The 17124-nt window shown below is 34.8% G+C and overlaps 1 protein-coding gene and 1 long non-coding RNA gene across 3 annotated transcripts; one reads left to right on the top strand and one right to left on the bottom strand.

Moving 5' to 3' along the window:
* Positions 1–10353: 10353 nt before the first annotated feature.
* On the bottom strand, positions 10354–11906 carry LOC112710843 (vacuolar-sorting protein BRO1-like). 2 transcript variants are annotated; one of them, XM_072202878.1, is made up of 6 exons: positions 11846–11906; positions 11663–11752; positions 11197–11265; positions 10942–11081; positions 10691–10739; positions 10354–10440 (listed from the first exon to the last, which is right to left on the bottom strand). In XM_072202878.1, the coding sequence occupies exons 1-4, from the start codon at positions 11867–11869 to the stop codon at positions 10953–10955; spliced, it is 312 nt and encodes a 103-aa protein (XP_072058979.1). In that variant the 5' UTR covers positions 11870–11906; the 3' UTR covers positions 10354–10440; positions 10691–10739; positions 10942–10952. The 2 variants fall into 2 exon arrangements, with proteins under 2 accessions (XP_072058979.1, XP_072058980.1); XM_072202879.1 differs by having other exon boundaries at positions 10388–10494.
* Positions 11907–15025: 3119 nt separating this feature from the next.
* LOC112712958 (uncharacterized) lies at positions 15026–16315 on the top strand. The gene is made up of 3 exons (XR_003157995.2): positions 15026–15551; positions 15700–15804; positions 16259–16315. It is a non-coding gene; the product is annotated as an uncharacterized lncRNA (long non-coding RNA).
* Positions 16316–17124: the final 809 nt, after the last annotated feature.

A 17124-nucleotide genomic window follows, 5' to 3' on the forward strand; every position in this document is an offset into this window, starting at 1 on the left:
TAAGCTTTTAAAATTTGTGTGTCGATGTGTCCGATGTCGTGCTGTATCCTATATCTATATCAATGTCCATCCATCACAACCTGTGTTTCTGTACTACTGTATTGTACTCTGTTTCCTTTTTTTTGATTGATTGGATTATTGAATGATTAGTTAATTTTTTAGTTTATTGGTTAATTCTTGTTAAAATTGTATTAATTGTTAAATTAAGAGAGAGGATGATGGTGGCAGTTGAAAGGTGGGAAATTTGGGATTTTTGTAGGGTTAGGTATTTCTATCATTAGGAACTCATTTTTTATGGGTATAATAATTATTTTTTTATTTGATTGATACATTTATTAGCGTCTGTATATTTCATGGATACATATGGTAATTTACTTTTTATATATACCATTAAAATGAAAAGTACACCAAAAAAAATATACATGAAACTTGATGAAACTTAAAAGGTGTAGCCATATATAAGGTAAATTTCTTGTACTTGGTGGCTGGAGGTTTGCTTATAAATCGCATGGCACTAATGAGTATGATTTGAATAGGTGACATACATGAGTGACCTTCCAGTCTTTCCTTAATTTAATGTTAACAGTGGCCGTTTCATCTTCTTTGGCAATGGTATTTATAATACTATGTTCATGTTGCAAGTGTGAGGTGTATGAAATTAATTTTACATTAAAAAAATAAAAAAAGACAAAAAATTTATAATATAAGAGACTCATAAATTTACTATTTTAAGATTTTGAAGCTCCGAGAATCATCATTCCTGCTGTTAAGAAAAGTGTCAATTGTCAAAGCATTCATCTCAGAGTGATAACAAGTTATATTTACTCTCTGCAATAATAATCTCAATAATAGTTAGAGTTGTAATTCGATAATATGTCGTCGTCTTCCTATACAACAAAGTACGATGTATTCATTAGCTTCAGAGGTGAGGACACTCGCGAAACCTTCACTGTCCATCTGTTTAACGCTCTGGCAAACAAGACAATCCGAGCATACATGGATTGTCTTCTCCAGAGAGGAGATGAAGTCTGGCCAGCACTCGAGAAAGCGATCGAGAGCTCGCTAATATCGATCGTGGTTTTCTCAGAAAAGTACGCAACCTCGAAGTGGTGCTTGGAAGAGCTCGTCAAGATTCTTCAATGGAGGGAATATCACGGTCAGGTTGTTATATCAGTGTTCTATAGAACTGATCCATCAGATATACGGAACCAAAGTGGAAGTTTTGAGAAGGCCTTTGCAAAATACGAAAGAGATTTTGCAGAGAGTGAATCCAACAGAGAAAAGATATATACTATCTGTTATTTTATTTATTTTTTATCAGAGTGTTCCATCATCAAAATAATCAACGGTTTTTTACAGAAAAACATAATTAAACTTTTTTATGAATATATATGAAAAATTAGTCATCATTAGTGTATTTTGATTATTTTATTTGTATTTAATTTGTAAATATAAATTTAACTAATTAGATTATTTATAACATTTTATTATAAATGTAAATTAAGTTTAATTATATTATTTGTAAATTTAATTACATTACTTTTAAAGTTTGATTATAAATATGAAAATGTCTAACTTGTTTTGTTTCTCTTGGTTTTGGTCCCTATACTATATGAAAATACTATGTTTGTTTTTAAGTTCATAAAAGTAATGATAATTTGTTTTTTTTTTGGTGACTTTGATATAATGATAATTTGTTTAAGTCCATTAAATAATAGTTCCAATTTTTTTTTTTGAAAAGTTTGAGGGACTAAAATCTAATATTTTGAAAATTTATGACCTGCTCTATATGAAACCAAATCAAAACAATTTTTAAATATTTGGACTAAAATTAAAATTAAATTTTTATATATATCAAAACCAATAAAATTTAAGATAATCAAATTTTATGTTCAAATGAAATTAATAGTTAAAGTTGGATAAGTTGGTTTTACCTTTTTTTTCATTGTTTAGTAGTATTTGTTTTAGAATTATATAAAGAAAAAAAGAGAAAATAATAAAAGAATAAACTCTTTTTTTACTTTACAAAATCTTAAAACAAAAAATAAAAAAAATTAAGAAACGAAAATCAAGTAATTTGGAATACAGGCCATCTTTTTCCTTTATTCAAAATATATAGTCTTAAAAATTGATGAATGGTTTTTAAAAAAATAATTTCATTCATAATTTGTTTTGAAAATATACAGAATACATATATTTGAAATTAGAAATTAGAAAAATAAAAAAGATATTCATTGATGTGTCCAGTACAATAAAGGAAAAAGTATAGTAAGACAATGGTGTAGGTCCCCTTTTAGAATTAGTAAATCTGTCCACTATTTAATTAACAAAAGAAAAGTGAGTAATCTCACACTATTAGATATAATTTTACACCATTAAAAACACTAATAATAGTTAATTAATGGCTACAAATCACAAAGATTTAGATCTTTTAAATTTTGAATTTCACGTTAGAGGGTAAAGTGTGATATCTCACTATTTATTATATATGTGGGATCAAGAGAAAATATAAGAGAAAAAATATTCAAAGATGATAAATCACACTTTATCATCTAAAATAAAAATTTAAAATTTAGAGGATCCAAATTCAAATCAATAATACTAATGATAGTGAATTAATGACTACAAATCACAAAATCTACTTGCCCTAGCCCTAGCACTTCTCTTATCTTAGTAGAAATAGTAATAGAGAATGGAAGTCTGAGTACTTGACGACTTGAAGTATTTTAGGTTTTTAAACACCAAAAAACAGTTACGAAAATTATGTAATAACATGATATTTCTTAGAGAAGAAGAGAGCCAGTTTATTTGATTTTTGAATTCATTGTAGGGACGATCATGAACTCATCAGAAAGGTTGTGAATGATGTATTGAAAATGCGTATCCTAAAGCATCCCATAGTGCCAACAGGCCTGGTTGGAATTGAAGAAATCCGTAAGATTGTTAAAGTCAACATGAAGCAACACCGAGTAATTGGAATTTGGGGTATGCGTGGGATAGGGAAGACAACCATCGCTAAAATGTTATTTGCAAAATCCTTTCCTCATTATGACCATGTTTGCTATGCGGAAAATGCAAAAGAATATACGCCTCAAAGGCTTCTCTCATAGCTATTGAGGGAACGAATTACCACTGATGCAACAGGGTTCGTGAACAGTATGAGCAGCCTTAGCAAAAAGAAAGTTCTCACTATCCTCGACAATGTGAAGGATTCTGATCAACCATTGTTAGAAGTAGTGTGTGAAGGGTACAAGAGCCCACAGTCGAGAAAGTAAACTTATTATAACAACAACACATAAGCATTTGCTTGAAAACAGAGTTGATTGGATATTTGAGGTCAAACAATGAGACGACTCAAAATCTATAGAGCTTCTTAGCCTGAAAGCATTCGAGGAAAGCATCCTCCAAAGCCTTATGAGATTCTGGTGAATAAGGTTGTTAAGTATGCCGGGGGAATTCCTTTAGCTCTGAACCAAGTTTTTATGCTAAGTTACTTGTTGAGATTCGCATGCCGCACAGCCATGTCAAGAAACTCTGGGAGGAAAAGCAGGTAAAGATATAAACATACATACTCATGAGTCATGATCAGGTTTTCTTTTTGTTAAATTCAGATTTGAAGATTTTCCATTCTGATGACTCAGTACTTTGTGCAATTGGAACAGGAACTTAATAATTTAGAAGGGAACGACTTAAGCGAATGCAAAGAGTTAGAAGAGCTTCCAGATTTGTCTGAGGCTAAAAGACTCAGATGGGTGAGTCTCTCCAGTTGTGAGACTTTGCCTATTCTTCATTCATATGTTTTTTCCTCCAACACACTTGTTTCTTTGATCCTGGATAGGTGTACAAATTTGCAGTGTGTTAAGGCCGAAAGACATTTGAATTCTCTGCAGCACATAAGTGTCAAAGGCTGCTCAAATCTCAGAATTTGTGGTATCGTCAGATTTAATTGAAAACTTGGATTTGAGCAACACAAAGGTTGAAAAGATGGACAAATCAATCGGGAAACTACAGAAGGTTGAATGCCTCATTTTAGAAGGTTCAAGAGTTAAGCATCTTCCAAAGGAGCTATCAGCCTTAAGATTGCTTAAGGAGTTGTAGCATTTATACAGTGGACTAGAAATTGACAAGCCATCAGCTGCAAGGCCTGTTTAACGGCTTATCATCTCTACAAATACTACATTTGAAGGATTGTAGTCACTTGTTTGAATTTCCTGACAACATTGATTCCTTATCAAAATTGCGCGAATTAAGGCTAGATGGAAGCAATGTGACCTGGTTGCCTGCAACCATCAAGTGTCTTCAAGAGCTGGAAATTTTGTCCCTAAATAATTGCAAGTTTCTTGAGACACTGCCAGAGCTTCCATCTTCTATCAAGGAGTTCTCTGCTGATAACTGCATCTCATTGGAGTTTGTATCAGCTCTAAACACTCTGGCAACAAAGATGGTGGGAAAGACGAAACGCATCTCCTTCAATAATAGCTTGAAATTGTCGGCTGGACACACATTGCATTCGATCATGGAAAGCATCCATTCAACAATGGTGAGTGCTGTATCTAGCAATGTCATGGTAAGAAGCTATGCAATTGATGTCCATAGCTACAACTACAATAGTGTGGAGGTCTGTTTGCCAGGAGACACAATCCCGAAGCAATTTGCATATAAAACGGAGAAATCCTCCTCCATAACAATTGAACTCCCTGAATCTCCTTCCAATTTTCTTGGCTTTATCTATTCAGTTGTTCTTTCACCGCGTCATGGAATGGAGAAGCACGGTGCCAAAATCCGATGCGAATACAACTTTGCAAGAGGCAAGAATTCTTCGTGGGAGGATATAACTATAAGTGAATTGAACTCAGATCATGTATATATATGGTATGATCCATTCCTCACTGACAAAATTCTCGGACAATATGGGCCAAGTTTTCATCTTAAGTTCAGTGTTGCAACTGACACGGGAAGTTGATGACTCCATTATTATTAAAGAGTGTGGTGTCCACATCATAAATGAATTAGAATTGCAGAGATTTTTACTGAAATTAGATAAGAAGAAAAAAGAAATGGAGGAGGAATCATCAGTGCAGTATTTACACTTTCATCCACCACATGGATCTCAAGATCACAGCCATGTCCAGACTCCACCTCAAGACAAAAAGAAAGAAAGATTTGATGAGAAGCAGAGCAATGACATCGAAAACCAGAAATCAAAGCGAAAAAGAGAAATGAATGAACAATCATCTTTTGATTGGAAAATCGGTAAGTAACCAAATTGCAGTAAAAATTCACCTCACTAATCTCATACAATTATGCTTTTACAGTAATAAATTAGTACCGTTTCCACACAAATTGTCAAATCATTGTACATAAACTGTATTAAGGTGAATGGTTATTTACTATAATTTGGTCAGTTTTGCAATTATATTAGTTAAAAGTACGGATAATGTAAAATTTTTGCAATTATATTATTTATTAGTCATTATAATTGACATTTTCAGAAGAGAAGATGAAATCCGCTCCCAATGAAAACAAGACTAGTGGTGGAAAAAGTGATGAGGAGAACATAGTAAGTAAAAAATTTTCTTTTATGTCTGACATTAATTTTTATATACTGACACTCTGACAGTATAAAATAATTATATTATCAGTCAATAAAATTAGAAAAAATAGTTGTATATTGCCATAGTTGTTTACCTTCTTATAATATTATTGGTAGAGGCTGGAAGTGTTTTATAATCCTAAGTTCTTAGAGAAGTATTGAAAAAGCTTTGTTGACTTCATTCCATCTTACTCAAAACATGCCATAATTACAAACATAGTTATAATTATTTTACCGCTATTTTAAAATTACATTGTGCAGATCAAAGGCAAAGGAATTGAAGAAACACCAACTGAACATGATGCTGCATTGCCTCTATGTATTGATTCAGTTAAAAACAATGTGTTCCAAGACAATTCAAATGAAAATTATTATGATCAGCTAGATAGGATGGAAGAGGCCAAACATTTGGAAGAAAAACTACAAGAATTTAATCATAACGTCCATGATATGACTGCTGATGAACCATACAAAGAAAAGCAAGGGGAACCAATGGATCTTGAAACACCTGAATGTCAAGACCACACTAGCAATGTAGAACAAACAAGAAAAGGTGAATGCTACCCAACTCTCTTTAAAATAAATGTAAGTTATCTTTCATGATGCGTTAAATTTTAATTGGTCTTAACCATAGTTGGGTTATTTTTGTAATTTATTATTTAATATGGTTAATGGTATAATTTCTTAAAATATCAAAATCTCACCCACTTAATTGAAGCACTTTTCCACTTATCAATTCTTTCTTCATCGCGTAGCTTGGGTCCTTCCAAGTATCGCCGTCGTCGTGACAAGAAGCGCCGTCGTCGTCATTACTGCACTCTTGCACAATCTCTCTTTTTTTTCAATGCATCATTCCTTAACTATGTTGTTAAATTCCCGTCCTTCTTAGTATAGCCAGCGCTGATGCCATCGCTATCTCCGCAGTCTTCTCACTCGTTACTTTTTTTGACGTGAATTACTTCTTACTAACATAATTAATGATTGGTTTGGTTATTAAATTTTTGGTGATTGCTACGGTACGATAATAAATTCATACATACTGATACGTTTAAAATATAGACAAATAACAATAAAACATGTGGAATTTATTTTCCACGTCAGTATTTAATTTTTTTTTTCTAAATATATAGTATATCACTACTTTTACTAAAATACCCTTTTAATTAAATAAAAATAAAAATTATTTATTTATTTAATTTTATAAAAAGACTTAAACATCCTTCCTTTATTTGATTAAACAAAAATACCCTTTTAAATTAATCAAATTTTAGAATTCAATTAACAATTAATCCTAATTTTATAATTTTAAATAATTAAAATAACAAAATAAAAACATATTAAAAAAACAAAAAATCAAAATTATTCTTCATCTTCTCCAATTCTCTTAACTCTTGATTATTCGTGCCCCCCTCTAAAAAAAAAGCAGTTAAAGACCCAAACCAAAGCGACAAAACCCTAGCCCGGCCGCTGTCTCCGGGTCCTCAGCGCTTCCGCTTCTTCCTCTTCCCCTGTCCGAAACTAGGTAGCTCGGCACGTCGTACCCATTCTTGCTGGCTTCTCTGTTCGTGGCTTGGAGCAGTTCGCCGTCGGATCACCACTTGCCGTCGTCTCGCCGGTTGCCGTCGTGGCAAACCTACGTCGATGACCACCTTCTCTGCGAAATTGAAGGCAACCACCTCTCCTCCGCCGCAATCGTCGGCCAAGACGGCAGTGTTTGGGCTCAGAGCTCTAATTTCCCTCAGGTTATCTTTAATACTTCTCAATTTCTCTCTCCAAAACTCTCCTTCTTTCTTAGTGCTTTGTTTTCCAAATTCATCTGTTCTTTTTTTTTCATTAATTTTCCTCCGATTTATCAGATTTGATTTGCATGTGACATACTGACATATCCTATGGTTTTGGTGTTAATTTGATACATTCGCGCTTTAACCATAGCTGTTTAGTTTTATCAACTGGAGCTAATTGATTAATTTTTCAGTTTCTTAATGTTTCACTTGTTAAGTGCAATTTATGCTATAAATTAAAGCTTGGAGAAAGTCATTAGGAATGACTTGGAGTTTGGACTATGTGATTATCTGATATGAGATGCATTCCTTTTTATTAGTATGTAACAACATAAGATCAATCATACACTCGTTATTGTTATATATGAAATCGGATATTCACATCACTTGTGCAAGTAACATGTGGCTGGGGATTTCAAGTGTGTTTGGTTCATAGCACAAGTCAAGTGATCCTTGCAATCTGAAATAGTTTTAGTTGATCTATTCTTGATTGGTCTTTTGTGTTGTGCAGTTCAAGCCTAAGGAAATTACTGCTATCATGAACGACTTTGCTGAGCCTTGATGGCTTGCCCCCACCGGGTTGTACCTCGGTAGCACCAAATATATGGTTATACAAGGTGAACCCGGCGCTATCATTCGAGGGAAGAAGGTACTGACTGTTTCTAATTATAGCTTGAATTTTGATTGCACAAGTTCATCAAAGAAAATACAACAATCTATGATAATGTGAATCTGCTAATCTGATTGAGTAAATTTATGATGTAATCATGGATTCAAATTGTGGTATGTGACTGCTTTAGGCCATAGCTCACAATGAATCAGCATCAGCGTAAAACTCATTGCTGCACCATGTCCATACCGTTGTTACCTTGATGCTGGTATTGGCCATTGGTTGTTAAAATCTCAGCTTGTCTTTGTCATGCAGGGTCTTGGTGGTGTTACCATTAAGAAGACGAATCAAGCGTTGATCATCGGAATCTACGATGAGCTGATGACTCCAGGGCAGTGCAACATAATTGTTGAAAGGCTGGGTGATTATCTCATTGATACGGGTCTTTAAGTCTTTTTTGTTATTTCATGTTATCTGCTTGCTTATTTCACTGGCTCCTATACAAGGCTTTGCATCGATTTGCCAAGAGAATGCTCGATTGTAGTGTAATAATATTAATTAATGGTTATTCAAAGTCATGGGATCTGCGTCTAGGGAAGAAGTTATGGTGCTTGAGAAGTGAATGATAACTATAATCTCTGTTGTTGTGCTTTTTAGCGGGTATCTGTATACATTTTACAAGTGGTTTTAATGCTATGGGCATAGATTGGCATAACTTTCTAAAACCTTATATCTCCCATGCTTTTTCTTCTCAATTTTATCTATGCCCAAGGAATATAATGTTATTATCATCACTGATTCACGGTTCTGTTAGCATCATAGTATATTTCCTTTTACTCTTGGAAGAAATGTTACACCTAATAGTTCTCATCAATTTTGAGATTTCTAAACTGTGTTCTTAGGGTGTCAAATTATGAGTGGAGAAAATGGAAAGGGATAGAAAATAGGGACAAAGAATCTCAATCCATTGGCTATGGACTTTTGATTAAAGTCTTATGTCTGCATTGTGTCTTCATTTAAAATTTGACACATGCATAAATTTCGTCCCCATTTTCGCCAAGAATTTGGCACTCAGAAACAAATAGGATAGAAACAAATATTTGACTATCCACAAGTACCAAAATATTCATGGCTTGACGCGCACAAGTTTTCTTTAACCTCAAGAACCAGATGAATTTTTTATTAAACAGGGTTCAAATAAGATGTTCCCCTTAGGCCTTAACAACATAATTTTTTTTAATTCCCTTGTATTTCTTGTGCGTCTTACGATCCAACAATTTTCTTTGTTGAGTTTACGGAAATATACAACATAAAAGTTCACAATGGACAATCCACATAGTACATTCTTTTAGAGACAAACAATCCCGAACATGATACTACTCATCACCATAATAGAGGGTAAGAAATCTTTGAATATGTAGTGATACAAGTATATGTTTTCTGACGAGTTGGCATGTATAAATGGGGGAACCCCACTCTGCATAAAGTAGAAAATTGGAAATAAACCAACTGTACTTACAACATTTTTTGTATAAACTATTCACAAACCAATGACAATGCAAACTAACAAAATACAAATCCAGAAACGACCCAAAAAGTACATACCAATTCTCCACGCTGGTCTAAAGCTTCAAGATAACAGTTATATCTAAATCCAATTTGTTGAGGAGATAGCTGACGGAAAGAATAATCTCTCTTATTATAGAAGACGGTTGGATAACACTATTGCTGCTTATAGTATCCACCTTGATGAGGTGGAGGGTATGGAGATGGAACGGTATATGGAGGCCTGGGAACAGAACCAGGTTGCCGAGCCGGCGCATTATAGTATGGCACGCCATCCAGGATATGCAGGTTGGCCATACTCTGCTGGTGCCTGCTGATGAACCTGATGGGGTTGGTATGGAGCGGCAGATGTTGGTGGAATGTGGTATGGAGGTGGAGGCTGATGCGCTACTGAACCATATGAGGGAGGGGGATGTCTGTAGGAAGAAACCGGAGGCTGCTCAGGTGGTTGATAATAAGGTGTTTGGGGACGAGGATCTGTTTGTTGTGTACTGGGTCTTTGGTTTTGGCTTCCAACTGGTGGGTAGCTACTACTAAAAGCACCTGAGTTTTTATCTTGGAAACTCAGACCAGCCACTTGTCTTTGAACATCTTCAATCATTTCTCTGCACTGGATGTTCCTTGTCATTACGAAGTCATTGCTCTGCTGCTTTACATTTGTGATCGCATCCTATCGAACAGAAATTTGCATAAATAGCAAGTACTTGTTTTCAACCATATATTTAATCATACTCAGATAATTTCTTGCATAATAGAATTCAATCAACACATAGTTGATAAGTTCTAACCTGCAGAGTAACATAATTTTAACCCTTCATTAATGTTGTCTTTTATCTCTCGAAACTTGGCTATGGCAGCTTCAATCTGCTTATAGCATTTTTCACGTGAAGCTGAGATATTATAAGGAAACCATGAAAAGATCAACCATCAGACAAGTAGGGTGACTACACCGAAAAAAAAGAAAGGGTAGCATTCTGTATGAAATAATAAGAGCCAGTTCAACTATTACCACTGAAATAGAAAAGAAGGTCCATTAATTAATGCATCAGTTTAAACAATTTTCTGTTGCTGGTTAATATTCAGTTTTGTGTACATTAAAATTAGATTCAATATTGAGGAGAACAACCAAATACGATATACCTTTATAGTCTTCAAGATTGAAGAGAGCCGAGAATTCATCATTCTGAGCCTGTAAACAAAAGCAAACGGTTGTTAGAATCACATGATTGAAGATTGTTGCTTGCTCACAATAATCAATGTAGTAAGTAAAAAGGGAACCCCAGAAAATTTTGTATTAAAAAAAAAACCACCAAGACAGTTTGGGAAATATTTCCCTTAGAAAGTTCTAATATACATCAATTCTTTTTAAGCGAGCGCACATAATGCAATACCTGGATCTGCATCAACAGTTGCTCCTGTGCCTCAATATTTGAGCTATTTCTTCACAAATATGGTCATATTTTGCTATTTCCTTCTTAAAGAGATCCTCATGAGAGCCAGTGGATGTCATCAACTTTGGTAATATATCATCCTGAAGATATTTTTAGAAATATAAGCAAAGATAAATAGTACATGTTATAGATTCATGAATCACGGATTACATAGGATGGAAAAAATTCCACAAGAAGCATCCTAATCAGGTGTACCTTTCTTTTCATCTCTTTAAGCATGTCTTCAAGACCAGCCCTTTGGGCTCCAAGAGTTTCTACTTGCCTCTGAAATAGCGAGCACAAAATTTGATAAGAATTATAAACACATCTAATGCCAATGTTGTAGTCATTTTTTAAAATTATAACCCTATGAAACAATTAGAACATGTATTACTAATATTCCTTTTGTAAACTAAAATCCATTTTCCTACTGCTAACTCTAATCAATACTCCATTGTCCCACAATATGACACAGATAGGATGAACTGAAGGACTGTAAAACAAAAATATTACTGAAATTGCCAATATAGCAAAAAATTTGTCACATATACTAGAAAATTCTAAGAGAAAAATAACAGTCATATAAATTATTGATTCAAGAACTGGTAGTGAATCTTATTCTTTGAAAATCATAATACACAATCATAAAATAACCATAACAGGACCAAAAACAGCAACTAACCAGGCTCTGCTTGAGAGATCCCACAATAGCATCTTCATTTTGATCTAAAGACATAATCGGCCTTGCCAAGGTTGGAAGTGCGGATTCAATCTGGTAAAGTGCATAGGAAGTTCAATGACTGAGCAACATGTCCTAGCCACACCAAGAGCCAAATGAATCATAACAAATAGTACAACAATTTACCGGGCGGGCATCAAGGATTGACATGAATGCCAAATTTTCTCTAACCGAACGCTCAGGGTTTAGGGTTTAGGGTTGGGTTTTTGAGTTCTATACTTCTTTCCAAGTTTTAGAAAGGGCCAAAGGGTATCTATCGAAGAGGGGTTTTTGATTTCTGAATCTGTTTTTTTTTTTTAATGAAGAAATAAAAACGACGGCGTTTGGAGGCCTTTCGTTTTGAACCGGTAACACTCCAAAAGCCGGGCGGGTCTAACAACTGTTAATTACTGCCATAGGGCTGGTCTAACAATTGTTATTTTATACTTGTAAATAAGGTTCTAAAAACCGGACCGATCATCAAACTGCTCTAGTTACTGGTTTATTGGTTTATTGATCCAACCGGTCCAACCGATGATTCAACCGAAAAAATCGCTATAGAATAAAATAATAAATAAATTATAAATAAACATCTTAAAATATCTTCCAAATTTAAAACAATACACAAAAAATCATCAACCAAATTCATATGATCTTATCAAAATACAAACTCAAAAGTTAAATAGTAAAAAGAAATATCTAAATATTAAATTTTGACTTTGAGGATTAACAGGATCACTTAACACTTCAGATTCTAATTTAAAAATGTCAGGAGATAAAGGATTATCAATTTCAAAAGAATGTTGAGATAGAAAATGTTGATCATTCTATGATATTATGCTAACTGAACATGAACCTGAACCTTGCAAGATGACCTTTTCAGTTTAATCTTAGGTAGCATTGCGTTCATCTATTGTAAAAGAGCTCTCTTAGCAACAGATTATTCTTGCTGAGCAAGCCATAAACGGGATCTAGTGTTGTTTCCAAGTTGAGGTATCAACATAACAAGTAGTCATTGAATAAGAAAGCATAACATATCACCAACTACCTATACACTTTGGCATTTATCTTTATGAACTGATCTATACCTTTTATTTTAAAAAAAAATTGTATCTAGTACTATTCTAATACGTGAAAGTTGGTGCTAGATTTTTTTACCTGTCAACGAAAACAACACACATTGGTATCTGCTTGTTTTTTATTTGTGCAATCATCAAACAATTCTGCTAGACTCCCTACCGATTGCTACAAATAAAGAGCAAAAGAGATCGAGTATAGTAAATATCGTCATTTTTATTTCCCCATTTTCACTTTTATGACATTTTTTTTAGGTTTCAAATATCGTCATTTATTTAATTTTTTCCTATATAAATAGGCAAAATATCTGGAAGATATGCTCAAGTATGACTCGTTCTATAAATACAACACTCCGTTCAAGCCAAGGATACTTGATTTTGCATTTGTGGATATACTAGAAATAGGAGAACAAGCTCCTGGCTCGTAAGGAATATCTGTATTTCTGTTTTCCTCTTTTAAATTTTTATCTACATAAGCTAACTGCGTCTTATTTAACACAATAATGATTGTGGGGTATGGGTGGCAACCTGGATGACAAACTATAGGAAGATGTATAGTTATACAATAAATGTAATTTTCTTTTGCTGAAAAAATTAGTACTTCAATTGCTAATGTGTATGGTTTTGTTGGTAACCTAAAATATTTATATTTTTCAGGTTAATGATGGTACAAGGATGCGACTTGCGTTGGATTTGATTCTAAGGCCCCACAACTTGATGTTGCGTAATGTCATTGAATCTGCTACTAGGAATTACAATAAGTATAAACAAAATGAGTCAAACAAAAATTAAATAATTGTAATTGTCATGTAGTCATGTTTAGTTTATATTAACTACTAAGACTTGTTAGTTTAATCTCTTTTACTTAAAAAATTATTATGCACTATATTTTTTATGGATTCTTGTTGAAAATTAATGTTTCTGTCTTTCGTTCGATTTTAGTTGAATTTAGATGAAGCTTAATTTTCACTCTAGCATTTAGATTCCTTGAACCACTTCTGTATTGTAAGTTGAATTGAAAATTTGATACTAAAATATATTAAGCATTTTAAAATAAAAACAATAGGAGAGAATGGTTATAATTATCTTCTGAAAATCGGTTCGGACCGGCCAGTTGAACTGGTGGAACCTTGAACCGCTACAAAAAACAACTCGGACAAATGTTAAAACCCCAATTTCAAAAACCGCAATTGAACCGTCGAACCGGCCAAGAATTGGTCGGTCGAACCGAACCGTCACCTGGCCGAATTTTTGGAATAAGGAAAAAATGCAGTTCTGAAAACGGTTCGAATTGACTAGTCGAACCGGTCAAATCGTGAACCGAGGGAAAAAGCGGTTCGGACCAAGATTCTGAAAACCAGTTCGAACTGTGAACCGGTATAAAAAATGAATCGGTCATATATCAAAACCAAAAGATTCAGAAACCGTCGTTGGACCTCGAATCGGTCGAGAATCGGTCAGTCGAACCGAACCAAGACCCGACCGATTTTCTAAAATTTGCTCAAAACGGTGTCGTTGGTTAGAGGAACGTAACCATGGTTCTAAAAACCGAACCAGACCGGCCGGTTCAACCAGAATAACCGAGATCCGATCACCTAACCAGTCCGAATAAAGTCAGAAACCGCTTGACAAAAAACCAATAAAAACCGGTCGAACCGACGGTTAACCGGTAAACCGACAAAACCGTCGGATTTTTTAGCAGATTTTTGGTTTGAAAGTAATACCCTAAACTGCGTTTCTCTTTAAAAAAAAAAAGAAAAGAAGAAAAAAGAAGGAAAGGCTAACCTAAACGAAGCTGCTGAACCCTAAATTAGTCACCTCCCTCTCTACCTATTTTTCTTCCCTCTTCTCACCCCCTCTCACTGCTCCTCTCTCTCCGTGCTCTCCGTCCGGCGACCCACCGTCTGGCAAGCTAACCACAATTCTTACCTTCCCTCTTCTCTTCTCGCCTCTCCTCTTCCCTTCGAACGCTTCTGCCCCCCCAGCTCTCGTCACTGCCACAGAGAGAAGCTGAATCTCTCTGCCCTGCATCGTTCCGCCGTTCGCGCCGCTCTATGCGCCACCGCGAGCTCAGCCAGCCACCACCAACTCTGGGCGGCACTACTTCTGCTCTTCTTCCCCTTTCCATTTCCCAGTCTGTCTCTGCTACATTCCAAGTCCATGCCTCATCCCTGCTTCCTGCTCTGTTTCTTTACTTTCTTTTATTAATTCTGTTGTTATTTTTAGTTAGATTGCTGATTAATTCTGTTTGTTAGGATAGATAGATATATATGCTGTTAGGTAGCTAGGTTGTGGTTAGAGGATTCTAGGCCTGATAATTGCTCCGTTCTTGATTATCCAACATGGCTTAATACTGCTTGTTTGCTGAATGATGTTGGTGTGATCATTACTGTGCTGTTTCTGTTTCATGTGACCTGATTCTACCTGCTGCCCTGCTGAACTGTACTTGTGAAATTAAGTTTGATGCTGCCTCTGTACATGCAATCCATGCTTTTCTCATGTTAATTGCAATTTTTGGATTCATGTGCTTATATTTTATCTTATTTATTTATTAGCTCTGAGGGATATTTCTTTGCATTTTGATCATTCCCTCTTGATGTGGGAGTTCTAGTGCAAGTGGGGTTTTCCCTTTTTTCTGGGATTTTGAAGTGGAAGTGGGAGTTCGAGTGATTTGGATTATACCCGAGAGAAGGGGCTGGTTGATGCAGCTTTTGTTTAAATAATTAAAAGTTCATTTATGCTCAGTTTTGAATATGCTGCCTGATCAGGGAAAAAAGGTAAAGTTACTCAACTCATATGTGTGTCTTTCACTAATCTATTATGTTTCACTCAGTAAATCACTATTGATGTCTTTGTTATTTATGGTTATCTTTCAGCAGTTTGTTGAACTACAATTCCCAAATTCACATATTTTTTGTTTATTAGGCAGTCAATGACAAGCAAAATGAAGCCATCACAGCTGCATCTAATGAGTTGGCCAAAAGAAAAAGCGATCTTGAAGAAAATTTAAAACTTTCACATGATTTAAAAGTAAGTATAGTTTCATAATGATCTTAGGCTTTCTATTTCTTGTATTTGTAATTTTCTTGTTCTGATACTTACTGGAAACTATTTAACTGGGTTGATGGATTCTCACGCTCATACATAGCTGCTGCCTCTTCAGAAGTTGTTAATACAAAATACTGACTTCATGTGTTGTTGGGCTTATTGAATGCCTGAAATAATGATTGCTTAACTTAAACTTAGAAGTTCACATTTTGCTTGGGTTGAGAATGGTTCTTATATGTGGCATTTCATGTATTGAAACATAATATGTCTAGAATCAAAGTGGCATTTCATGCATTTTTTTAGAGTATAGTCTTGATCTAAAAGTAATATTAGAGTGCCCACTAAACTCTAGTTGTTGCCTTGCTTCGATGAATTCATAACTCTTAATTCCATTGATAAATTCTTGGTTTCTGATTGATTATGTCACTCATGGAAGGTCTAGTCGCAGCATGGAATGTTGCTAATGTGACAAAAGGATCAACTGAGGTGATATTTGGTCTCGGAACTGTTGGCCTTTCTATAAGTGCAGCGAACAACTCTGTCTATCTTCACTTTTCAGTTCTCAATTGATTACTAATTATCATTTCCAAACTACAAGATCATTTATGAATTCTCCTTTAATTAGGTTGAACAAGGTGCAAAACTAAGGGGAGCATCTCGAATAATTGGCGTGGATAAGAATCCACATAAGTGTGAAAAAGGTGCCAAAATCAGTCCTGAAATCGATCTGAATATTGTTTTTTCACCTAGCACAATCCTTGGTTCATTATTTGTTATTGTGTTTGTTGTTGCCGCAGCAAAAGCTTTTGGATTTACAGAAGTTGTTGACGCGAGTTCCTACCAAGAACCTATTGCTCAAGTTACTATTCCTTTTTCAGTTATACCATCTGACAAGGGCTACTTATTACAAGTATCCAAAGCAAAAGTTTTCATTCCAGTGGCTAAATGGTGATTTATTTTCAAAATTGTAGACAGGGGTATTGCCTCTGTTTGTACCTTTTGCGCAAGCATCTGCAGCTGTACTCACAGCTGTTCTTATTGGTTCTCTGTATTATGTGGCTGCCTCACCCAAAGGTCCTCTTCTTATTGCCCTTCAACATGTTTTCCCTTTGTATTGACTTATTTTGTTTTTAAGCTTGCTTAACGGTCTCTTGCTTATTTGTTTACTTCTTTCAGATCCCACTTATGTTGTGGCACCTGTTTTGCAATCTCGCTCGGGCCGTCAAGATTTGAAAAAGCTGTTTGAAGGTTCAATTACTTATCCCTGCAGCAAAGCATTAGAATCAGTTCATAGATTCATAG

This window comes from Arachis hypogaea, chromosome 9 (assembly GCF_003086295.3).
Source record: "Arachis hypogaea cultivar Tifrunner chromosome 9, arahy.Tifrunner.gnm2.J5K5, whole genome shotgun sequence".
Lineage (NCBI taxonomy): Eukaryota > Viridiplantae > Streptophyta > Magnoliopsida > Fabales > Fabaceae > Arachis > Arachis hypogaea.